At 33.7% G+C, this 27,543-nt stretch overlaps 1 protein-coding gene across 2 annotated transcripts; it reads right to left on the reverse strand.

Annotated features, from left to right (window-relative positions):
- LOC111062329 (protein phosphatase 1 regulatory subunit 3C) lies at positions 1-24,847 on the reverse strand. 2 transcript variants are annotated; one of them, XM_039427346.1, is made up of 5 exons: positions 24,426-24,847; positions 7,553-7,861; positions 6,019-6,225; positions 4,750-5,222; positions 16-3,117 (listed from the first exon to the last, which is right to left on the reverse strand). In XM_039427346.1, the coding sequence occupies exons 2-4, from the start codon at positions 7,853-7,855 to the stop codon at positions 4,788-4,790; spliced, it is 945 nt and encodes a 314-aa protein (XP_039283280.1). In that variant the 5' UTR covers positions 7,856-7,861; positions 24,426-24,847; the 3' UTR covers positions 16-3,117; positions 4,750-4,787. The 2 variants fall into 2 exon arrangements, with proteins under 2 accessions (XP_039283279.1, XP_039283280.1); XM_039427345.1 differs by lacking the exon at positions 24,426-24,847 and having other exon boundaries at positions 1-3,117.
- Between the last annotated feature and the right edge of the window lie 2,696 nt (positions 24,848-27,543).

The raw sequence follows: 27,543 nt of genomic DNA on the forward strand, positions 1-27,543 counted from the left end.
TAAGAAAGCGTTCAGTTTTATTTCACAATTTCTATAATGTAACTTTATTATATTCATCTTAGAAAGAAACATTTATATACATAGATCTTGACGTGGTTCATTTCTCACAGCTAGATTCACATAATTATCGCATATTTACATTATTTTCATATTGAAACAAATATTTTCCAGAAATATAGGAGGCTACATATTCGATATGAATAATTTCGACAGGAATTTGAACAATGATAGTCATCAGCTTTGATTGTCTTCAGCATAGCCAATAAATTGCAATGCTTTCATTCCACCTTCAATGTGGGGTGGACTGGGGTAATGTAATTTATCTTGCAAAAATAACTATCCAAACTAATCACTAGTAATCAAGTAATATTTATTCAGAATACTCTATAAAACGTGAGTACAACGAAAATTTCATTACTACTATAATAAATAACTAGCGAATGAAGTTGAAGTGGTAAAAAATGTCAATCAAAGGTGATGACTAGATTGTTCTTGGAACCATTGTCAATAAAAAAATTAGCATAAAATTCAGTTTAATTCAATAAAAATTTCAAAATACCCTATAAAACATGAAAAAGTAAGTTTTTCTTAGACAATGAATTATTTCAAAGCGATATTCCACCTGGCCTACACAACACAAGAGCTTAGAACTAATTTCAACAACTACCTATATACATTTTCATTTTCCAATGAGACTTAATGAATGACATTACAGTCATATAACAATAAAACCGTTTTGAATGGCACATTTATCGATTCACAGTTATTCAAAAACTTATTAGTCTATGAAGAATAATTGCTAATGGATTAGAAAATCTACTCTATTTACAGGTTTTTAAGGATCAATTAGACTATCAATTTCTATATTTTACAAAATACTAGCTCTAAAACATTACCGTAATGGTTATTGACAGAAAAAGAGGATTAATATTGTATTAATAACATCTCCATAACAGAAGGCCTACTTAACAAGTTAAATTCTTTCTGATGAACTACTGATTTTGCTATACATACCAATGAAGTATTTGTATTTGAAAAACTAATTATAGAGTTTGTGATTCAATTTAAAGAATCATAGAGAATATTGTTTGTGTTCACAAACACTCCAAAGATTTTATTTGAAGACAAAAAGATTAATATTATTACATGGACTGCATATTGAAGAAATCTATATAATTTATTGGTATACTTTTTAACTCTTTTTCATCGAATTATTAATTCTCCTTCAATTTATTAGTATTTCAATATTACTTTCATTTCCTGAAATTGAAAAAATGGTATCACAGTCTGTAGAGTCAGTCTCTTGTTTTATGAATTTCAATATAATGCTATATAAGGCAAAATCTCTAAATCTCTTTAGATTATTAAACGGCAACAATCAATGTTACCTACATTAATATTTATATTTTTGTTCTTAAAAAATTAAAAGGGAAATCATGATTCTTAGAGTTTTTAGTTATTGAAAATTATTTTTTAAATGGTTGTTATTGAAGGCAGATAAAACAAGTTTACAAAATTAGGGTTTAAAAATTATTATTGTTATTGACTGATCATCTAGCATTCTACTCTGTTTTAATGCAAGGAATTTCAACTCATTCTGAATTGTATATTATTTAACATGTTGTTATATAGCTATCTGTATTTTTAACATAAAATTGAGCGTGTAGTATAATGAAATCCCTTTCAAAATTATATATAATGAGAATACTAATTGTTTGTAAGGTGGGCTACCTGATTTGAAAACAAGAACCAATCATGAGAAATATACACATACAATTCATAATCATTGTTACCAATTTGATGATGTTACAGTGCCATGTAATTTTCAGTCACATAATTTATTTACATAATAATTTTGGAAGCACTAGTCACCCTTCAATATTTGTGACTTTTATCAGCAGCTCATCATTTTTAAGTGACAGCCTTTCTATCTAAAAACTACCATAAAGAAAGATAAAAAACATAACATATCTCTAAAGAAAATAAATCAAACACAATTATAAAAAACAGTAAGAAAAAACTTTACATAGACTTTGATTAATAACAATGACATTGAATTTAATATAATATACGTATATTAGAATATATTGCTTCTACAAATCATAGGAACACTGTTCGAAAGAATTTCTTCTTGATAAAACTCTACACCTAGGCTACATGAAAATTGACTGATATTTTTGTGTATCTAAATTTACAATAGAATGTCTCCGTGATAATGATAAAAACATAAACGTTCATATATAGTCTATAATCAATGCTTTGAATACGCAACGTGAAGAGTTTTTAAACATATTAAAAAAAAAGATTTCAGGAAAATTCATTATAATATCAATTCACAAATTAAATATCATTCATTTCATAATAATAATATTATTATTATTCTCACTGAGTCAACCCTACTAGTTCCTCAGAAGCTACTAAAGAGACGTACCGTACTGTACAGAAGTTGTCTGAAATTCTTTGCAAATTCTTTCCCATCAACAGTCTGTACACGTGATTCCAAAATGATATGCTCTTATTCTACTATAACTAGACAATTATGTAAGTACATTCATTCATATTTTCCTCTACTGTCTTGATAAACTTAATTCAGTCTTTCAGTCTTCGACAAAACCACCGAGCCTTGTGATACTCCTCACGAATTACAATAGTTATTTGTTCTAACACTGTACTATTACAAGTAAAATATATGAAATCCAAGAAATGACTGTAGGAACAAAATTCTCAACTAGTCTATTTGTTGATGGTTGTATGATGTGATATGTGAAATTCCACCATTTAATGGCTACACCAAGCATTACCAATATTACCGTCAATAGTCTCACGGATAATAATTAATGCATTCGAAGAGAAATACTACAATTTCTTACAAGTGCATGCAATCCTAGTGTTTGAGAGATTTGAACAAAAGAAGTTGCTCTACCAGAAGCCGGATTTCCTTCAATATCTGCAAAAACATTTCTCTTCAGATCTATAATCAATGATGATAATCTCAACACATTTCCAATGCTTTGCTGGGGTGAGAGAGGACCTTCAATTCCTTCATATAGATGCCGTGGTGGTGTAAATGATTAGCGGTAGTAATATTTTCTGCAAATTGGTTCCACCAACGCAGACCTGTGAAACGGGAAATGCATTATTAAATACATCACAATAGGCCTTTAAAAAGTAGGTACCATACCATAATAGTGCATATATTTTTGAATTGAATAAACATAATTGAAATTGTAACAGATTATTTTTTTCTGATTCATTTAAATTAATCACTATATTTCCAGATGAATGAAAATAATATTTGCCTTACAAAATAGAAAGTCACATTCAATATCACAGGTTTATGCGTTTTTTCTTGGTGCTTTCAGGGTGAAAATTGCCCTGATCTAATGTGAGATTTGTACTTGTATATATATATATATATATATATATATATATAATATATATATATATATATATATATATATATAGTGGGTTAAACACAAATTGTCAGCATTTCTCAAGAACTAAACCGTACTATCCAGTTTTGGAATACATCTAAGAGCTCACATTTCACAATTTGAGACAATAAGGGTTTAGTGCTACAATCCCACTCTATTTACGCGCTATTCTCACCTCAGGACACTATGGGTGAAACCATATATGCTTCTTTGATTGTACTTCTTTGATGGTTCCCCAAGCGACCATTGTGAAGGCAGGAAAAAACTAGAAAGTAATTTGAACTAAATAAAAATAATTCTCCCTTTTCAATCAATACTGGCAGTATGAAGTAAATCTTAATTTTTTTTGTTTATTATCTTTCTATGCTAAATGTGCTTGTGTAAAAATGAATGATTGATTATTGATCAATCTCATCTATACAGAGTGTCCCACTAATAACAGCCGAAGACCATATATAGGCCTATATATCAACATTATATTATATATATATATATATATAATTTTGTATATTGTAATATTAGTAGCTTCTGAGGAACTAGTAAGGAAGTTCTTGATTAGAGATGTGCCAGCCATGTAGGGTTGACTCAGTGAGAAAAATTTTATATTTTGGAGAACATTATTATAGCAGAATTTTATCAAATAAAATTGAAGTGATCGATTTCCGGTAATCTTGAAGTGTACGATGATAATAATAATATTATTAAGAAATGAATGATATTTGTAATAATGTGTGAATTGATATTGTAATAAATCTTCCTGAAATCTTTTTCTTTTAAATATTTTTAAAAACTCTTTCCGTTGCGTTTTCAAAGCATTGAACGAGGAAACGAGGAAACGTTTATGTTTTAATCATTATCAGGGAGACATGCTATTATGAATTTAGATACGCAAAAATATCAGTCAATCTTCATGTAGCCTAGGTGTAGAGTTTTATCAAGAAGAAATTCTTTCGAAAAGTGTTCCTATGATTAATTTTGTAGAAGCAATATATTTTAATATAAGTACATTATATTGAATTCAATCAATGTCATTGTTATTAATCAAAGTCTATATGTAAAAGTTTTTTCTTACTATTTTTTATAATTGTGTTTAATGGTTTATTTTCTCTAGAGATATATTATGTTTTTTATGACTATATTTTTTATAGCTATTGACGTTTTCCAGAAATATCAAAAAATCTATTTATTTTGAAAACTAAGGTTGATATAAGAAAATGTTACTGGTAATTTATTGTTGCAAATTTAATGTAGAATCTATGGTCTTCAGCTGCTACACCTTTCTTGGGATATCCTTAATAGACTCTCAATCAATCACCTAGAATAAATGATGGCTGCAAGTTGTCGGTGCGAATGTCACCAGTAGGGCACTCGGTCGTTGCTGCTGTAGAATGGATCAAAGTCGGACCAGCCACAGGAACCCGAGTAGTTGCGACCAGGAACGGCGACCGGCTCGGAACGCGCGGCCGGCGATTTGGCGGCCGACGTTGCGTCGTTGTTGCGCTTCTTGTGAACGATGTAGTTGCGGCCGTTGTTGTTGTCCCAGAACTCACCCAGCTCGCACCGGAAGCAGACGCAGAACTCGATGGCGCGCGACTTGGGTGGAAGTGTCAGCCGGAACGAGAACGTGTCGTAGAGCACTTTGACTCCGTGGCCGAGTTGCGCCGTTGAAGATGGCATGTACGTGCAGAACGCGTCCTCGCTGGTCGCCCAGTTGTCTCCCGATGAGCGCACGAACACTGTCTTCTCGAATGCCAGGTTGCGTACCTTTACTGTTCCAACCACCGCCTCCTGCAATCACACAACAAATCGTCTCTGTTGTTCAAATCGACGACATTTTTCAATCGAATAATAAATACTAGAACTCACTTAATTGAATTTAAATTTATTTATCTAGCCTATAATAATTATTTCAAATACCCAATGAAAACTATATAAATAGTACTAAGGACCTTTGTTTGCTACTGATAATATTGACAGAAGAACTAAAAATAGCAAAAGGAAATTTGAAGAATGAAACTGCCCAAAAACATTTTCATTCTTCAAATTTCCTTCTACTACTTAGTACTGTGTGCAAGTATAACCGCAACTCCTTTCTATTATGTTCAATAAAATAATGAAAAAATTGTGCGTAAAAAGTTACGATAATGTGGCTGTGAGAAACTGCATGTATTTTCCTTGTGACTCAACATGGGAAGTAGGCTTTCATTGAACACCGACGTATTCAGGATAATATAAGAAGGAAAACTGTGAGGAAACGTTATCATGTATGTATGATATCATGTATCATGTATTCCAAATACGTAAGATAGGGCGTCAGGAACATTTTCTTCAGGATTTTTTTAGAGTTGTAGGAGGTAAATTCCTGCAAGGATCTCTCAGAAAATATAACACAGACGTATGTTGGATGATGAAAGGAGGAAAAATGTGAAGAAACGTTTTACGTTATCATAACATGTTATTTTTATTCTTGAACTGGAAAAAATCTCATGTACACGAGTAGGTCCTAGCAAATAATGGTCATTTGTAACTTACTTTTCACTTCACCACTCATCTAATTTGGATTATTTGAAGTTGTTTTTCTCACCTCAAGCTCTTTGACGATGACGTTTTCTAGGGACACGTTTTCCTCGTCAAGCCGCCGCCTAAATTGGAGGTAGTCGGAGGCGGGCTGTGCGAAGGCGGGCTCCCAAGGCTCAGGCGCCACCTCGGCAGAGACGCCCCGCGTCACCAGCATCAGGAACTGTGAGCTCCATGCTGGCGGCATGAAAGGAGATTCTGTCAGCATACGCACCTGAAACATTATCAATTTTAGAGAAAAAATATCCACTTAGAAATTGGCATACTTTTTTGCTGGGTGTGATCTCACATAAAGATTTTCATTGCTCATCATGAGAAAACATTATTATTTGGACTATAAAGAAGAATTCAGATGTAACAACAATCTCTACTAATAATTTCCAAATTTAATTTAGGTACAGCTATCATATTTATAGCTGTAAAGTCATGTCTGTATAAGTAAATTTACTCCAATAGGAGTAAAAGGTGAAATCCAGCGTTCTAGGACCCGAGTTGCTTTAAGAAATGAATAATTCCAACTCATTTATAAGAAAAAACAACAACCGGCACATTATTTCTTACTTAAAAATAGTGTCCGAAATGTTATCATAAAACTATTGGTATTCAGGTATTAAAGATTATTATTATTCGGATTCAAGATTATTATCGATATCATTCGGAATTCTTATTACATTCTTTATGGCATTCCATTCTTTCCTCTGTTGAATACAAATACAAAACTCGATACCATATATATAGAGATAGAGAACAGATAGCATAAGAAGATATCCCATGGTATAAATATATCTCATGATATCCCAAGTATTCTCAAACTGAATTAAAATTATATATAATATGTTATCGTGTACTGTATTCGAATTCTTGATATATCAAAATGAATATTTGTTTAACTAATTATTTTCTGTTTACGTTTATGCTATGAACTACTCCATTATCATGTTTTTTCTTCTTTTTTTGAAAGTCTATGTTAAATTTTTGTTTCATACAGTTACTTCTTTCTATTTTTTGCTCACTGAATGCTCGTTGCTAGGGCACAAACTTTGTTCTGCTGGCAACGCCAATATTATATATTAGATTATGATTTTATTATTTTCTTTCAATGAAAGATTTTTTCATTTTGTTAGTAAATTTCCAATGTATGAAACTGAATTATATTTTTCATGTATTTGTGAATTACTTATATAAATTTGGCAATTTATATAGGTCGTTAATGTTTCAAATTTCAAGTCGGTTTTACGTTAACTCAAGCCGATAACTGTCGACTACATTCTATTATTACTGTTACTTATTACTTTTTTGGCCGGGTGAGAGTGTAAGGACGGCACAGTATGAGAGATTAACAGCGTCACATACCTTTACGAAAAAGAACTACTACCGTAGTACTATCGGCTACAGCCAGTTAACAGTGAAATTTGGAACAAAAACGCCGTATACCATGAGATATCTTCGTATGAGAACTTTTCTCTATGTCAATACTAAACTGCATAAATGAGGAGAAATCTACATTTAAATGAGTAGAATAAAATAGCAGTGATGCGTACATGTGTGAGTGAAAGGCCCTTGTCGTCAGCGAAGACGACCCGCTTTTTGTGTCGTGTGGGTGAGGTGGGTTCGTTGTCGTCGGAGCTGCTGGAGTCGTCAGGCCTTAGCACGAGGATGGGTCGCTGGGGGCGGCGCTGTGAGGTTGTGGAGGCGGCGACGACAGGGGGGCAGTGGCGGCGGGCGGCGATCGGCGAGCGACGGCAGCTGGTCGCGTAGAAGGCCGAAGGTGGACTGTGGCTGAACACGGGTGGGCTGTGTGCTAGCATCACGTCGTAGTCAGCTGGCATAACCAGCGAGCACATTGGACACTGCAAGCAAACACAACAATCATCATCATTACACGGTATTTAGGCTACACAAATCGAAAATGGAACAATCCTTCATGGAGATCGATTCAGGGTTTGCCAGGGTAATATTACTTATTTTGATGCATAGAAAATATCTTTCGATATAGTTCTATGTCACTTATAGAGTAATCTACCTCTATACTAGTAAGCCCCTGGCAGAAAAAATCGCTCAAAATGCCTCTGATATTCTATCAGCTGTTTTATTGAAATAAAAAAATCAGGCCCAAAATCAAATCAAATCGGGGTTGCGTTCATTGTCTAAGGGGGGGGCAGCACCCTTGATGAGTAATGATAATAAAATATGAAATATACAAGAAGGGTCCTAAAGGTGAGAAATTATAATAATATCAGCTAGTATTATATTCTAGGATCTTAATAGGTGAATAGTTTGATAAGCAAGAAATATAATGAGGAAATCAAACGAGCAACTGAGTTTGAAAGAAACATTTTAAATGTGCTCACCACCACATTTCGCAGTTGCTTATATCATGGCATGTTTTGAAATAAAGTCAATATTTGTACAACACTCAATGAAAACCAACTACAGTGAAACTAAATTCATGCCAGAATGAACAAGCAAGAAGAAGTAAGAAGTAAGGAGAACAAGTGAGAAGACTGAGCAAGTATCATTATCATCATTATTTTTTTATCGTATCAAGCTTTCGCCAGTATTTTAATGAGAAATATCACTAAGTCAGCAAAATTTGCACCGCTCTCTAAGATGATTATTTCATCATAATAATGGACGCATAATTTTGGCACAGCTAAGTGCATGATCTGAATTAAGTAATTGAAATTCGATAGAAAATAAATGCTCATGTTTGCATTACATAAGTTTGATCATCGTTTATCATTTATCTCATTTTGAAGAGAGTAATGATAATAATGATTATTCAATCTTTTTGTGGGAGAAAATTCGAAAAATGTAAAAGTCCTTCCCATGACCATTTGCTGTCTAGCCTAAAAATAAAACAGCAATTATTTTCGAATTATCATTTCACTACCACGCTTCGAGCACGTATTTCTTCAAGGTTTTGATTATGCGGTAACGACTCAATGCACAAATGAAGATGAACTCTTCAACAATTACAATTTACAATATCAGTAAAATATCATACTAAATAATACTTATCGGATTTTTTCTAATGTCAAGGAAATAATTTTACTGAGTGAATGACCTTATTCAAAAAATTATTGCAATGATGAAAATTTCCATTATGTATAGAATACATCGTTCATTTCCATACATTTTCAACTCGAAGTATTATGAAAATTTATCAATAATTCGATGATGTTTAAATATAGTATTCATAGGTACAATAGTGTTGAATGTTTATTGAATGATCGTAATCAATAATTATTAATGCAAAACTTGAAGAATTTGACAGGTAGGCCTATTGCTGTTGAAACATTCATTTGAACACCATTCAAACATAAGTGATTTCCACAATTCAGTTTGAGTGAAATTGAAAGTTGCTGAGACTTATATGTGAATAGCTTCCATCAAATCAGATCCACTATGAATTCATAAATTGTTTACAATTATACTCGTATCTGTATAATCATCAAATTACATAATTTTGAAAGGAATATTTATTGTAGTGTGAAAATGATAAATATATCCTCATTTGAAAGTTCTCTTATACTGTATTCATCCTTAAAAAAAATACTGCTACAGAATAACCACAGTTGCTGTTGTCTGGTGATATATAAGCTATTAATAAATTCAACCCACTCCCTTTAGCTTGACAGTAAATTTATGGTGAGTATATTAACTTCTGAATCCAGCTACTTTACTCTGATATCGCAAAAAAATTTCAAGAAAGGAATCATCTAGAATCAAAATGCAGATTTCAAAAAATGTTGTAATATTCTCCCGAAATTCGAATAATAAAAATTACGTTTCATATTAATTTTGCAAGTAGATATTTTGAATTCATTACATTTTTGTAGCAGATAGTATGAATTGAATACATTGATAATAGTAGTAGTAGTCTATATTATTTCGCATAGAGTGAGTTAAATGAATGGATGATTCTTATAATCACTATTATTGGAATACATTTTTCATGTTCTTCAGGACACTTTCTGCTTTCATTTGACTTGATATTTACATGATAATCTTCTACAATGCAACTGTTGGGTGGATATTTTTTCCATTTCTAATTTCAATATTTCCAATCAAAAAGAGAGCTCCTCTGGTAAGCTGGTATACCGTAGTAGGTAGGGCTACTGATAATGATCCAAGCTGCAGTGATAATAATTGAATTTGACAGCCAAGTCAAGAAGGAAAAATGTTATTGTACTGGTTATGCCTTGTTGAGCTTGTTAAAGTGCTGATGGAGTGATCCAGCCAAGCTATTATCTAATTTCGTATCAAATAAGAAGTAAGATCTCGTTGGATTCAACTTCAAAACACAATGATATCAAACTTGGCTTTATTTGGAATCACTTAAATAACCAGTGGAAGGTTTCTTATAATCATAAACTCCCTAAAATAAACGTGAGGAACTCAAGGTGAACGTTCAATGTATTAAACATACTGTTCTAAGAATAATGCGAATGAACGATAATGAAGTATACTTCTCTTCCGATTTCATGACCAATGCTATAGGAAATGAAAAGAGTAGCGAATATATTTGTTATCAGTACAAAACTGTTATCCTGTGAAGTTATGAATGAAAGAGCCCTAGTTCCATAATTTTAGTTCGATAATAGCAGTTGTACTCTCTGTAGCCTACGGTATTTCTTACAACGAACTCGAATGAAGTATCACTTGAAAGATAACTTTTAAACTCTCTACACACATTTTTATCAAGACAAACTCTCTTCAAATCCCTTTTTTGTTGATGTCAATTTTAAGACGTCAATAAGCCTAATAGTATATTTAGACTAGGTGCTGAGAACGTGCTAATTAATAACTACTTCTTTTCTCACTTTTGTAATTGAAAAGAGATTCATCCACCACAAGTTCAACAAACAGGTCAAGAGATCACTAGAGTTATTGAGTGATTCTGAATTGGGAGTTTTTAAAAGGTTCAAGTTGTTCATTTCTTTCAAAATTTAAGTTTTCAAGTACAGTAGTTTCGGTTATCAAAGTGATTGATTGCCCTCTCCTGATGTAAAATACAGAAGGTTTCTGAAAATTTTCCATGGAGCAATTTATTTATTTGGGTTGGATTTGGGATTCATACTATTAGGATTTATTTGCAATAAACTCTGGTGAAATCTTGGGACTCATGTAATCTACGATATGCTAATAATATAATAGCTACGCGGCTTAGAAAGTAGGGTAGGCCTATACATACGTTAACAGCTTCACTAGCTGTTTGTATAAGCCTATATTCTGTGGTTTGTCTAGTTCAGGCCTGGAAAGTTCTAACTCAACTCTTATAATTGATGGCTAGCTTCCTTTTGAAGCAGCTATTCCAATTATCTTGTCCAGTTTTGGCTTCCTTTAATAATGTGCGGTTCTTGGTTGATTGATTTTTGAAAAGACTATAGGATTGGTCCTAGGTGTGGCTATATTACAGTAACTGCACGGTATTGTGATTATACAATAATTCAAGTATGATACGGTTGTTAGCCCAATTCAAATTCATGTTATTTACATAATTTATCTATAATTTTTATCGGGTTCATTTGATTACTACGAATAGAGAAAAGGAATTTATGATTGCAAACTAATAATTAAACTATTGAAATTTCTATAACAGAACTCTACAACTCATCTACTGACAGAACTACCACAACACACTCAGTGAACAATAGAAAAAGATGTTAGCAAGAAATCCCTGCTGCTATCCTCATGCGATTTTATTCTAACTTTAATTATTGGTTTATTGGATACATTCAGGTGACTTTCACTTTGAATTTTCATTTTTCTCCCATCCACTTCCTTCGTATTGTCTATAAACAACATTTTGATTTTCAATGTATTAAGTTTTAATATCCCAATTTACTTATCTTATTTCTTCCTTTATAATTTCATTCTCCAACAAAATGTGTGTGTGTGTGGCTGTGTGTGCTTTTCCAAGTATTCTCAACATTCACAGCATGATTTGGAATTTGTAGGTTTGCCAATACAATTGACACCCTTGCACGAGTTGTTCATGAAACGTTTTCACACAGAAACAAATAACAAACATAACGAAAAAACTTACTCGTGTGAGTAACTCTCAGCTCAAAAATTTCAGGCAGATTTCTAACGCGGCAGCAATACGTCAATAATTTTCGAGACGCATATTTCCTCTTTGACGCGAAACCCAAAATCATTCGACCTTGTATTTTTCGCAGCTACTTCGATTCGAACTTGGATGAGGAGTAACTTGGACTATCACCGACGTCACACATTCATGACAGATCAAGCAGCTGAGAAGAAACTTATTTTTCTTAAATTTTCTCCCACTCACTATCCTCTCACTCGATACTCTTTCTCACTCCACTATTTCTCATTCGCTCACTCTTCTCTTTTCCAAAATCTCTTTCGTTTAGTACTTATCTCTCTTTTTATCAATCGTAGCGTCACACTTTTTCATTTTTCATCACTTACCGCACTCTCTTCTCACTCTCTCTCTCTCTCCCTCTCACAACCACTTACCGCACTCTCTTCTCTCGCTCTCTCTCCCTCTCACAACCAATAGTGGCAATGTCTTGCGAGCATCATGCGCTGGGCTCGTGATCGTGACAGTAGCGAACCGGGTGGCTGAGTGGCGCTTAATTTTCTGAACTTGGCACGTACGCCTTGTAACTTAGCCGCTCGCTAGCAAGTATGTGCGTGCGTGTGTACAAAGTTGGATCGTATCGTCTCTGATACTATGAGTGGTCCACCGCGCCAGACTCATTCTGATCGCTTGCGACCATGTTGACCTTGATCGGCCTTTCTGATCAATTGTTACTAAAAATACATTTTTCGTACAATCTAATCAAATGCCTGCAGTTACGATACTACTGTGCTAGAGAAACTAATAGAGTTATTGCTATGATTGTGCAAGTACACACCAATACCATTTATGTAGAAGAGTTACATACAGTTCCATTTTTATAACTTGAACTCCTGTTATTATGATATGATGAGAAGGAGGATGAGGGGGATGGAGGAGTGTGGTTTGTATTCCAGCCAATCACGTGATAGCCGAAACAAGTTTGAAGCCTGCGCCACCTGATCACCACGTGGTCAATGCCTCGGTACCGTTTCATTCTATTTTCTCTTCTGAATATATTATTATAGTGATTTATAAAGTTCTGCTTGGGAAGAACCACTGGTGGTAAGGAGTACAATGACCAGATTTGTTGGCTGGGAATACTTTGGCTGGTTGAACCGCTTCAATCTCTCGATGATTACGCATTTATTCTCTGAAGACTAATTGAATTACTGTAAATCGTGCATATCACAAATAACCCAAGAAATACTGAAATATGATAACAAAAATTCAAGTGGCCATACTACTAATGGCAGAACGTAGAAGCTCGTAACTGCATTGGGTCCTGTTGTAACAATTATATAAAAATATTTTTAATTTTTTGTTGAATGACATTCTTGGGCCAGGTGATGAGATGATGGTCAAACTGGGTACACTTCGGCAACTCACTATCGTAGTCCACATTATAATTCATTTATTAATCGCAGTACATTTGCAATAATTTTGCAATATAGTCTTAATTATTCATAATCATGCGTGATAGAATTCAAATGAATTAAGATTCATAGGCACACATAAAATTTTATAATACTCTTCATAAAGATGAATTCGATCTAATCATTCAATAAAATAAATAAGAGTTTCCGACTTCATAACAACTTCATAATATTATGCTCACATTTGAAGCATTTCAAGCTCATACAGACACAGTCGGAACAAGGAACAAGTGATGAGGAAGCAGGAAACTGCGTCTGTCTACACCTTCAAGGCAGTTCGGCATATGTAACCGCAACATACATGCTCACATCTCTTATCCCAACTGAGTCACATCCAGATGATTTGCAAGGAAGATACAAAGCATTTCATCCATATCCGATTCTGGATCCAACCATTCATTGGATTTGTATGTACATTATTTGTAGGACATGACCTTCCTCCGTTTATAACACGTATTGACCTCCACTTCTCATCCAACTCAGCACTTATCACCATTAATACGTAAAAGAAACGATGATACTGTACTATCAGTTCTGAATTTATTATGGAATTGATAATTTTTCAACGATAAAATACTGAGAGAATTCATTTTTTACATCTAAATAATTGACCTGTATTAAACTAGGTTATGTATAGTGTGTTTCTGATTTCATTGTTTAGAAAAAATGCACATAAAAATATCTGAAGCGAAAATTTGATAACTATTTTGTTAAGCAATAATTTGCTTCAAAATATAATTTGAAGGTTTGATTATTTGGAAATTCATGACGCTTTCAACACAATTAACAGTAGAAAAAGAGTAATTTTGAATTATAGATTCGTTCATACCATAACTAATGGAGTAGCCTAGTGGTTAACTATATATAAGCTGTCATCCCAAGATAATGAGCTCACTGTTAGTTTGATTTTCAGTTTTATAAATATTTTGATTACTTGTGCAAATTCCTTTCTCCACATTTTTACGAAATGCAGTTTTATCTAATTTTTCAGGAAATAGTATATCGGATGTGGATTTTGGAACAATTTGAGACTAGTTGACCGACAATAAAATTACAGCAAATGAGCCAAAGTATGACTTATTTTTTAAATCAAATAACTTTCAATCCAAATCGAAAAACTTAGTGAAATATCATCAATGCACCAATAATTATTTCAAATAACCTGTTGCTTATCCTTGGTGGATAAAGGAAGCTATTTCAAGAGAGAATCAGACATTCAAATCTTGGATGAGCTTCACTTTAATCTCATCACTACTGACTGTTATTCAAATGGGAGTCGGCCTACCCGCAATCAAAATAAGCTTAAACTATTTCTGAACACTTAATGCAATATTGAATATTGAGTGGGTTGAATAGTGTAAGAAAGAGAGACATGAAATGACACAGTAGGCCTACTCGTGTTTACTGTATGATTCATCTTCCACAGCACATGTCATCAAACGAGAATATACAAGTAGTTCCATAATCTAATAATTGCTCCCAAAAATATCTTCAGAATCATATTCATTAGTCTTCAACTCGTTGAAATAGATAACAAAATTGGCCTTCACTAACGGTTTATCCACGAGACCACAGGTTAACATGGCTCCTTATCTTCTAGATTTCTATTGAATTTTCACGAAGTAATTAATGGATGGAGATGGAGAGTAAGTTTTCAATAGGCATGAGTAAGAATGTAATCGTAGCTTGAAAATGTCTTGAACGCATAAACAATCATTGAAGCCTGAAGCCGATAGCTCACGCACTAAGATTTTGCATTCGTATATCACATAATTATACACCTACCTACATATTTTCGAAATCTTGGTTATTAGCATGTACAGTACTAGTAAAGTAGGTACAGCACGTATTTTAGCCGTACAGTAAGTCACGTACGAGTACTCAGGACATAAAATGTCATTTCTTTACAGTTCCAAGAAGCTTTTGTCTTAACGATTTTTTATCTTTATCGCCATACTTCCAAGGAGCAAGCAGGCAAGCATAACTTTCAACCATCTGTGTACACTGAAACACGCCTGAAAACAATGGCTCTCACAATATCAGCTCGACAGCTCGACAGCATGACTATCAGGATTTCAACTCTATTTTCATCCAAGCCACAAGCAGCTTACTGCAGAATCCCCACTAGAAAAATGCTTTCTTCTGAAGTATTCAAGACATCTGTGACTGGAAATCCATCAGTAGTATACCATTTGATTTTGAGCAATATACCGTTTAGGACACGATTCTCCCTAAGTTCTTGAAGATGTTACATTTAAATTTTATTTTTGCTTATTTATTATGAATATATTGTTTGGTAGGCCTACCTAGCTGATAGTACAAGCAGAAGAGACATTCCTCCAGGCCATAACTCAATTGTGAGATAATATCAATATTATTCTAAATTCACGCTACTGTAACCATATCTGGCCTTCGGCCTTATTCCAAAATAGAACTCTAAAATATTATCAAAACTGCTAATCAATAAATTGAACCGCTCGAGTACAGGATCTGGACTTGTATGCGGTAGACAGTAGAGTCTACTGTACAAACACTTGTAGTTTATTTGAATATTAGCTGAATAAAGCCATGCATATACGCTCTACAGAACTGATAGTTCGCTAGTTTCATAAATTTTCTCATAGGCAATGTCAATGAGTAGAAATGGAATACATTGCTCTCGAAATAAAATGCAATTAAAAAAATTGAACACGACTTGTGGACCCTACCCATGTGTTAAATGAAGGTGAACGTTCTAAGTGGGGTTGATAAGATGTGAGGCCACTTGGCTAAAACAAAAATTATTACCTACTCACGAAGGTGACAGAACTATGTACTCCCATTATTAGCGATAGGTAATATATTAAGACGTCTATTTGCAAATAGCCTTGAGAGACAGCAACTGTTGCCAAGTTCAATACTTAGGACACTTCAATTGTCATAGAACATGTGAAACTGAAGGTGTTACCGTATCAGTTATTTCTGTACTGTCTCTACACAGTCAAGTACAGTCAGTACTGTAATTGTCTCAGTAAACTGAATGAAGGATAACGGGTACCGTTATTCGATAATGAATGGACAAAGAATCTTGAAACGATTCTATTTCCAGTTAATTATTCATCTTCAATCAACCATTACCTCTCTAAATTGATCACAAGAGTCTTGATTCTGGTGGAAAGGATTGTGCCACTAATAATAGATAAGATAGTTTGAACATTCAAGAATTTTATTGCTTTTTTGAGGAACCAAAATTGAATTCATCGAATTGAAATTGTATCTATCAGTTAATTTAAAACGTAGAAAAACTAGAGTATTGCATAAATATGATGAGAAGAGAAGGTGGACTTTACACATGAGCATGAAGTGCTTTGAAATGACCTAGGAATAGCTCATTAACAAAGCGTGATTTAGTAATTGCAAAGATACAATCTAAATAATATATTTTATAATTATGGGTGACCGTGATATGTGAAATTCGAAATATTAGTTAATTATCAGTGGCTAGTGGCGATAATGGAAATGCAAGGTGGAAATGGAAATTGATTGCAGGAAAATAATAAAAAAGCAATCAATCAGTTTGTTTCTTAGTCAATACAAATATGAGGCTGATTCATATTTAGAACTGAATTTGGTTTATGATTAGAATATTGGTCGATAATAATTGATTGTGATGCTGACAGGAGCCAGGAATTGCCATAATGACTTGATGTACATACTTTGCCATGAATTGCCATAATGACTTGATGTACATGCTTTGCCATGAATTGCCATAATGACTTGATGCACATGCTTTGCCATGAATTGCCATAATGACTTGATGTAGCCTACATGCTCTGCAAAGTTGCGACATTTTATTCCTTATTGCAAACTGCCTTTCCAATTTCCGTGTGTTTTTTTATGACGAAATTTTAAAACTTGATGCGTTTTATCACGTAGATATTGAATAAAATAACTGTTGAATAATAATGATCGCATTATGTAAATGAAGGAGCTGAAATAAGTTGCCTAAACTGACTCTTGCTGAAAAATACCCCAAGTGTCCTATAATAATTTAGGGTTAGTCAAAAGTGAAAGCGAGTTACCATGTCTGTCAAGTGGCATTTTCACTTCTATAAATAGATAGGACAGCTTGACCAGATATCTTTATCAGATATAACTTTAGACTAAAAGTTACATGCTTCTTGAGAGATAATCTGAATCAATATCAATCTGCATTGAGCTCTCATAAACATTCAAATGGATATTTTAAAAAAATGCTTATACACAACATCATGGTTTGATTCCTTGTAAACAATGCGGAGTGCTTTTTGAAGGTTTTCCTAGTACATGGATATCCGTAGTTGGAAAAACCCTTCAATCCTCCACCCATTTTTTACACCACTTTCTTTTTATTTTGTTTTAATGTGTATTGTTGTTGTTGTTTGCATGTACCTATTCTTTTTGTTAACCTCGGTATCGAACTTGTATGTGTGTGTAAAAATCAATTGAATTTAAATGAAAAAAGATACGATTTTCGCCTTTTTAAACTGTTTGAATCTTCAGTCAGGCGACCTTTCAATAATTTTAATGGCTTTGCTATGAGCTTTTCAAACATAATTTTTTTTTCACAGAAACAAGAATATTCCAACAGAAAGAACAGAACCGAAACAGACTCTAATGCCTCTACTAACAGACCAAAGACCTGTCAGGCCAGAGGAAGGCAAGTCGTACAGCGACAATAATAAAATCGAACTCATCTATTCATTTTAATTCATGATGATTGAAATTAGCACAATAATACGAAGCACGTGTTCTGTTCCATTCCCATTAAAACTTTCGTTTTAACCTACAATCCCTACCAAGTTTTGACATTGGGTTATGAATAGACTAAATAATAATATAAACGAGTTGAACCTGGAAGGATCTAGAAAACTCAGAAGAATGAATGAATACAATTGCTTTAAGCATGTGATGCTGATCTGAATAGAAGCACTCGACTCAAAGCTTTTTCAATTTTGCAAATAAAAGGTCTCTGGCGAATCGGCATGGCTCTAAATAGAATGACACTGCGTTGAATCCACAAGTTGACCTTAGCTCAAGGAATTCTTTATCTGGTCGGTCATTCACAGGGCACGCTCAGAGAGATCTGCTCAGAAAGTTGACTCAGGAAACAGTTCGCCTTGATGACAATAGAGCATCTTTGACCTACATCTCCAATGAATGATCAGAAATAAACTCCCAATGAAGCCGTCAAACATTTGAAAGTCCATCTTAGGACTTCTTACAAAACTTGCGTAAGAAGTCGCTTTGAAGCATCATGTCTTATGAAAGCATAAACAAACTTCCGATATTTCGCTTTCTGTTTGCAAGAAAACCTAAAAATAATTTTCGATTGTTTACTATTTCATTATCACTACTGGGTGAGGAAGCGACGTATTATAGGCACTCAACTGGAGTAAACACTTCTGACAAAAAAAGAAAATAAGAAGCTTCAACCGTGAAATTTTTCGACGGTTTTTATATCCACAATAGCAAACAAACATTCAACCAATGAGAAAAGTCAGTATTTGTAGATGAAAAAGGTCTACTAGAAACTGATGGTATGACATTCGAAAAATAAATTTAACATACCAGCAAATTACTTCAGAATCATTCATTCATTTCGGAGAATTATTTCTTATTCCTCAAGTCATCACTGACGTAGGCCTACATGAGGGACGTGTTTTCAAGTTCTAAATATTTCTGTCATCATTATGTTCTCTTCCCACATTTTTTATTTGTTGTGTGGTGGTCCTTCAATACAAAATAATAATTATTACTATTTCCCATGTTTTATGTAACCAACAATCCAGGGCCTGATAGATTCTCACAATCAAGATTTCACTCAAATTGCTCACAACACTTATAAATACAGTAATTATTTATTTATATGATTCAGGAATATTAAAAACGTTTTACTGATAACAGGATTAGGCTGGAACGAAGCCTAAAAAAATCAAATCAAAATCATTTATTTGCCAATTATAAAGATAACAATAATGAATAAAACAAATACTTCATACTTATACAGAATAAAAATAAAATTTTAACTTAAAATTTAATTGGCGTTGCCAGCAAAACCTAAGTTTGTGTGCTAGCAACGAGTACCAAAAGATTTCATTTAATTTAACATAAACATAAAAGATGATTAAACATTTTATTTTAATGGTAGTAATAATAAATAAATAAGTTAAATAATAATAATTGTAGTAATATAATATCTGAAAAAATATAACTTAGTGAAAATAATATCAAAGAAAAAAGTTTTTTTAATAAAGTAGATTCTAACTGTACATGAGGCGAAAAACATTGTTACTTCTGATCCATCTCTCTATATTTTTAATGGCTGATTTATTAAATCTGAGATTAATTGGTCTGGCAAAATATTCATCAATCTATTACTCATGTATATGAACTGCCTGCGGCATAATGTTAAATTTGTTCTAGGAATGCGGTAATGAGATGATGAACGGAAATTATACGACGGAATGTTAGTTTCAAAGAGATTTTTATATTTATGAACGGCTAGAATTAAGTTTTTCACGTAAAGTTGTCTCACTGTTAAAACTGGGAACTCTGCTAAAAGGCTATGGCTGGGATATCGTCTTGGTCTTCCAAGTGCAGCTTTTAAAATATATCTTTGAATTACGGAGATTTTATTAACATGGATGTCCAATGCTCCACCCCATACCTTAATTCCATATTGCAATATGGACTGGGCATATGCTGAATAAGCCATCTTTATTATAGTTGGGTCATTGAGCTCATTCAATCTATGGAATTTGTGAATTATGTGTTTTATTTTCTTACACATGTTATTTATATGTGCATTTCATTTAAGATGAGAGTCTACAAAGACTCCTAGATATTTAGTTTCTTTCACGTTTTTTAATGAGTGACAATCACAATATCCATCACCAGTCCGCAATCTTTCCCGTTCAAGACAGATTGAAGAGTGTATTCTGATACCAGTATTCAGAATATCTCTGGGGAGAGAGCTCACTGCTGGTGAGAATACCATAATATACACTCTTATTGGCATTCAGTGTAAGAATGTGTTGGTCAAGCCATGATTTAACACGTATGAGACCAGACTCTGCCAAGCGCTTAGCTTCATCCCAGCTTGAACCAGTAAAGAAAATAAAGGACATTGTGTAGCCTGTCTGAAATGCTGTTTTTATTAATGATTCAAGAATTCAATATTATTTTAGCCGCTAAAACAACCCATTAGACAAAATTCAGTTCAAGGAAGAATTCAATAAACGTAGATGTGCAATCAGTAGATAACAGAAACTATTGTATAAACAAGTTAAAAAGTAAATATAAGATTAGGAAATGAGTTTTTTATACCTAATTGATTTGTAAACAAATTACAATTAGTGTCAACCTTTTTTTTCGAATAAAATAATAGTGGTTTCAGCTCAAATCAACTACTGTATATGGACTGTAGTTGAGTGAGCGAAGCGTATTCTATGTTTCAATTCAATCGGTGTTTGTCTGTTTGTACCGCAGTTGAAGTCACAGTTATGCTTCGATTTGGATAAAATTTGGGTTACAAGTACTTTTAAGCAAAGCGCAGAAACGTATATATTTACAATTTTTTAATGATAATTGGCTTCAAGATGGCGGCCTTTTATTTGGAAAATTACCCTAAAAATCAACCCAACTTTTCAATACTTCAACGGAGCAGATTCAAGTTGGGCTCATTCTTCTCAGCGCTTCAAATATGTTTTATTTTATGTTTCCCATATTCAAAATTTTCAAATTATCATTTTTTTTCAGTCACAAATTTCAAGTTTCATATCAGATTTTTTATTTCTTTAACCGTGCAACCTAGCTCAAAAGTGTAAAGAACTTCTATTTCTCAGTTTCCTCCACCGATCCTATTGCACATATTTATAATCATACTCTAAATCCAATTTGTATGTGTGTGAACTGTGAATAGGCGGGCGTGTGTGAGTAGTGATGTTGTGAGTGTAGCGAGTTCTACTGTTCTCCGAACTACTAGTTATTATTGCTCAATATGCTGCAATACAGTAGGTACCTACTGTATTGTATTACTAAAATGCGGGAGCAGGTGATAATAGAAAATTAATTATGTCTGTCGGTATAATAGATATAAGATATATTATTGATGTAAAGTATATAAGAATGATCTCCTATCTCCAAGTGATAATTTTTCATTCAAACTGTACCACTAAGGTCATGCTAATGGAACATTTATGAACATTATTCAACTAATTGATTGCGAGCAAAGCTGTATAGGAAAATAATTTTTGAAACAGACTAAGATTGAAGAATAGATAAGTTCCTGTATTTTTGCATTCCCTTTTAACATCAATTATTTATTTTATGAGGCAGTTGATAGAATTCATTGAAAACGTTTTATGCAACTATGACACGAACACTTGGAAGAAATATTAAATAGCTTAATATTCATCGTGAAGAAAACTGAGAGGTTACATCATCAATAGGAAAGACAATTGAAAAACACAAACTATTCCACTCAATTAAGTCAGGTCAGGTGAATTGGTGAATGAATGATTGACATGATATATTCCATTGTTATAAATTTTCTTTCAACACATATGAATGACAATATTCAACTGTCTTTTGAGTTTTTGTCAATAAGAATGAAGAATGATCATTCCACAATGTCAAGTAACTGTCATTAGTTCGAGAATCCGACAGTAAGAGTATGCATTTCAATAGGTGTTGGGATTTTGTATGCAAAGAGACTACCAGATATACTAGCAGATTGGATATATTTTCAAGGATGACTATTTTTAAAATTGTCAAACTAATAGTAATGTACGAGAAATGAAGATATTTTCTCAACTAAACAAGGATGATTCCAAGATTCAAAACACACTGCCTGTGATACTATCTTGTTACAGTTTCCCATATTTTTTACCTGTGTACTGCCATAGAGAAGCAATAGCGTAAGTAGATATCCCATGGTATAGGGCGTTCATGTCGCAACTTTTACTGTTATCTCAAGCCGATTACTATTGATTATTGTCGATTTTTACTATTTTGTTGGGGTGAGAGTGTATGAACGGCACAATATGAGAGACTACCAGTGTCACACAGCTTCACGGGAAAGAATTACAGGAACTATCGGCTTGAGATAACTGTAAAAGTTGCGACATAAACGCCCTATACCATGGGATATCTACTTACGCTATCGTTTCTCTATGGTACTGCGTATTATCTCATAACTGTCAACAACTTATAGAGCCAAGTTGAAAAAAATTCCTATCTTTTCACCAGTAGATATTGAATAAGTTGATGAGAAATATTAGGCTACATAAGAAAATAATGTTGGGCAAACATTCAAAAACTGTAAGAGATCTAGCTAATACATTTTTGGCATCACTTGCGATCTCATAGACGATTACGTCGATCCGGTAGCTGATCATTGGGAGGACATTTGTCTATCACATGTAAATGTACCTTCACTACTATACACCTAATCATAGTTGCTCAACGTATTTATAGACTTTGAACTGTGAAGACAGCATTGACTATTCACTATCATCAACGCATTTCGTACAATTCTTTTTCAAGGGTCTATTTGCATTTATTCTGTTCAAGGTCCAACGATTCTAAAGGTATTGATGAAAATTGTTGCTCTACAGAATTTTAAAATATAGTTTCACATAGAAATCCGGTTAATTTTACAAAACGGTTTTCGTGAAGGCATTTGATAACCAACTAGTTCTTAAGATGGATATCAATATTCGACAGGAAATTTGATTAGACAAGTATACATTAGGCCTATTTCAATTCTATTTTTTTTATATGTTGAGGATATAATAGTATATAAATAATACATTATGGATAAATGCACAGTTTTGTGAAGTGATTGAAGAGTCTCCGAGGAAACTCAAGAATCTTTGAATGAGAATACACATACCAACTCCACACACTATCAAATTCTGACAAAGTGAAGTTGGAAAGTCTCGCATTAAAATAGTTGCTCCCTCCAGAGGCTTCTCTATTTCCGCCCTCACCGTAAAGTCCATTACTGAGCATGACGAAAGAGGACAGAAGAATTTCTATACGGTATCGTAATTCATGATTGATTCTGAGCACAACAAAAATAAGAGATAACCTGAACACACTTTATTAGCATAGCCGTGTTATCAAAGCAAAACATTAATCCAGGATCTTATCTCTTCATTGTGAGTAACTGCATTCAAACATTCAAACTCTTCATTCAAACATCTTATGACTTCCAACTAGATACTCTACTCATTTAGAATTGAATATTCTGATATACCAAATATATGAGTATTTTCCAATCTTTGAAAATAAATCTTCACGACATGACAAGTTTGCGACATAAAATAATTAAATATGGAAGTGGTTAATACAATGAAAAATGAGTAAAGCATGTTTGTATTCAAGGAATGTTCTTGTATCTAAAATTTACTTGTACTAACTTACTGTTTTTTAGACTGGAACTATTGATATATTTTTGTAAAGTGAAAACTTTGCCCTATTTTGCACTTTATTGGCATCTATAATATAAATTCGGGAGAAATAGAATACGGCCTCTCCTGTTTTTTCTCTCCATTTAATATGATCTTTGATGTAGGATGTAGAATCTAATATACATTTGCATTATAAACCTTTTTTGTGCAAAGGAAGTTTACAGGTGTCCTCAAGAAGTTTGCTGGTTAGCAGTTGCAGTTGCTATACATTGCTTTGGTTTGTCATACTACATTCATTGTATACTACCAAAGCATATGGATAACTTGCTCAAGAATCAAATAAAAACAGAGGTGTGTTAATCGTATCACTTTATGAGACACGATCCACATAATATGGAACACGTATCCATATTAATAAAAAATCGGTATATATTTGAGATAGACTACTTACAGTTGTGGAGAGATGATCGGTTGGTGGAGACGAGTTGCTTGAGGACGATTTTGAAAGACTTCACTTCCAAAATCTACGACTTCACGAAACACGTTAACTTGACAGAATTGTTCTGCTTAAAATGAGTAATGTTCACACTAGACACTTTTCAGACTGAATTTCTGTTTGATTTTGAGAAGGAGAATGCCGACTTCTCGCTTGCTTCAGGATAGGATGTTCGGACTAATAATTGTGAAACCGTCTAACAGTACGGTTGGTGACATGTTTTAGATTGTGTGCGGACGGACTGAGTTTGTGATGGTTATACAACGAGCAGCCGGCTTTCTGCTTGCGTTGTTTAGGAAACGTAACCGTGGTGAAACATGTTGCCTGACGAACGGCTTGTTCTTGACTGACCGCCACCGCTCTCGGCTGCCTGATTTGCACTAGTACGCCCTGGTTGCGAGTTTGGCCGCTGGCAGCGCTAGTGTGGCGTGCACGCGCCAAGCACGCCCCTGTTGGCCAATCGGGTGGCCACGACCCCGCTCTTTGCCGATTCGTGTCCCGACCCCTAATTTTCCAATCATAGTTTACAGTGCTATCAGATTTGCGAGTCTTTTATAGAAGAATAGACAGGATTTTTTGTTTAAAGGTGCGTAGACTTATGCGCCACAAACACGAGCATTAATTTCACTTTTCATCAGTTGTTGCTATCCCATTATATCTGAATCTTACTGTTTCTGTACAAATACAGATAAATAATGAGAATAGCATCATTAGCTGATGAAAAGTAAAATACGCGTGTTCGTGACGCACCCTTAAGAGAGACAGTATTATCAGAGACATTTTGCCTTTAGCATAGCAGTTCATAAAATGAAATAAGAAAAACTGAATGAATATAGAAGAAACACAAATTTTGGTTAAAAAATTGTTATAACGCTTCATTTCTCTTGCTTTCCACTGCTCCATACCTAGTAATAAAAGTTGAATCGTAATTTTGGAAGGTGAAGACATCATATATCCTATTCGAAGACGCGAATATTTATAGATAAGGAAAGTGGGAAAACTACTTATCCTCACTTGAAAATCTAATAGGGCCTACATTCTTCAACTAGGCTATTTTTAAAAAGCATTGTCTCTTTTTCCAATTATTTCTGATTTTTGGGTTATTCAATTATTGAAGTTTCTGAAATTGATAGGGAGTCTATTTTCAATGTTATGGGATACCCAAGTTTTCTGCAATCCCGATTAGAAGCTGCAATAAGCTAACAATAGAAGGTTAATCATGTACAACAGCCAAAAGCTCATACTCTTCAAGTCTTACCTACCTACATGCGCTATTAGCCTACCAGGAGGATGTAAGTAGCTTTTAGATTGAACTATTCAAGCATGAATCTATCATTCATTCTATCATTTCTCTTATAAATCTTTATCTTGAACATACCTCATGGTTTATTGATATTGGGAATTATATTCAGTATGTTTCCATTCAATAAAAAATTTAAATACAGTACAATGATAAACAATATGTTTGTTATATTTACTATTACATGATTTGCAAACATTGAATCAGCAGATGGATCTCATCGATCCAGAACTCGGGTTATTCAATGCACTTATCTAATTGAATGGCGCCTTATTTCTTGGTTCATAGTGAATTAATCTTGTATTGTAATTTTGGCGAAACGTGAGGCCCACGCGATGATAAGAAGCCGTCATAAGAGCTTGACGAAAATTAAAGTTTCGCGGATCAGCGCGATGGCAAACCTCAATTCTATTGATGATCGGCGAGTGTTCAATCTATTTTCGGCCAGCAAAACAAACTGTTTAAAAGGAAAGTAATTGGCATTAATGTTATCGTGAGTGCTACACGCTGGAAATTGTCCAATTTGTCCTAATTTATTTTATAGACATTAAATGATCATCGTCAAGATGAATGAGCATTGTGTTGGCTTGTGATACGCAAGTTCACTTTTTCTTAATTTTTGTTTGATTATCTGCTTGTCAAGTGTGGTTGTTTGTTGCTTTCGGTTGGAAGAGTTTTTGTTAATAAGTTGATTGGTTTATCTCCATTAGAGTAGTTTGTTGATGGTTTCTTAATTCAAATTCAATTAGGGTTTAAATTCATGATTTATATGGCTATCTTATTTTAAGCTCCTTCAGAAGTCTTGGACGATTTTCTCCAATCAATTATACTGTAATTTCTTATTTCAACTATAAATTTATTGTATACCTTCTCGTGTTTTTATCCAAATGCTATATTTATGAAGCAAGCTGACAAAAATTATTTAGGAACAAAAATGCAGTACAAGATTGTACTGTATTGAACGACGAGTCAGCTTTCGAATGACGAAATAGCCTACTAGTATAAACTTGCGTCGAGGGGCGCATGCGGTTGTTATCAATGCGGTTGATTATAATCAATTTAATATTCGCAAAGTAGGCACGATATATTACAGCTAGTAAGGGAATATGACTCATTAAAATTCTAAGATTAATTCATTACTCTGCAGAGACTCCCTATTGATACGGTAGCTCAAACTGAAGTATGCACTAGCTTTAGCTTTAACTAAATCATGCACCACCTCCTTCCCCAAATCGTCAATTGCATTCCACATTGTACAACTTTCTTTAGTATTGCATCACATTCAAAAAGTATCTGACCTCCTACTATTTGGTTCACCTCAGATAGTTTATGTTAGGAGAATAATACGAAGAGGTTTTTTAACTGTAAAAATTTCAAATTATTACATTCAAAAGTCTTCTTCTTCTGGCATTCTCTATTCTTCTGCTTAGTCTACCTAATATATGCTGGTTGGCCGCTATGGCTTCGTACAAGCCTGACTTGGCCACTAGCAAATCATACAATTTCGCCAAACTCAAGATATAGCTTTGATGGCAGAGCACTCAAACTAATGAGCATCACCAAAACAACCTCGTGGCGCGCGCACTTACACTCATTTTATGAAAGGGCTTTTGGTAGGCTGGTCTATTGGCATGAAAAATGTCTCAACCTTCACGGCAATTATGTTGAAGAATAATCATAAGAGTGAGTAAAAAAATATTATTTTATGTACATTTGTTTTTTATTTATGGCCAATCGGTGGTTGAAAGTATGCCCCTCGTAATAACAAACCCA

This window comes from Nilaparvata lugens, chromosome 4, assembly GCF_014356525.2.
Source record: "Nilaparvata lugens isolate BPH chromosome 4, ASM1435652v1, whole genome shotgun sequence".
NCBI classification, from domain to species: Eukaryota; Metazoa; Arthropoda; class Insecta; order Hemiptera; family Delphacidae; genus Nilaparvata; species Nilaparvata lugens.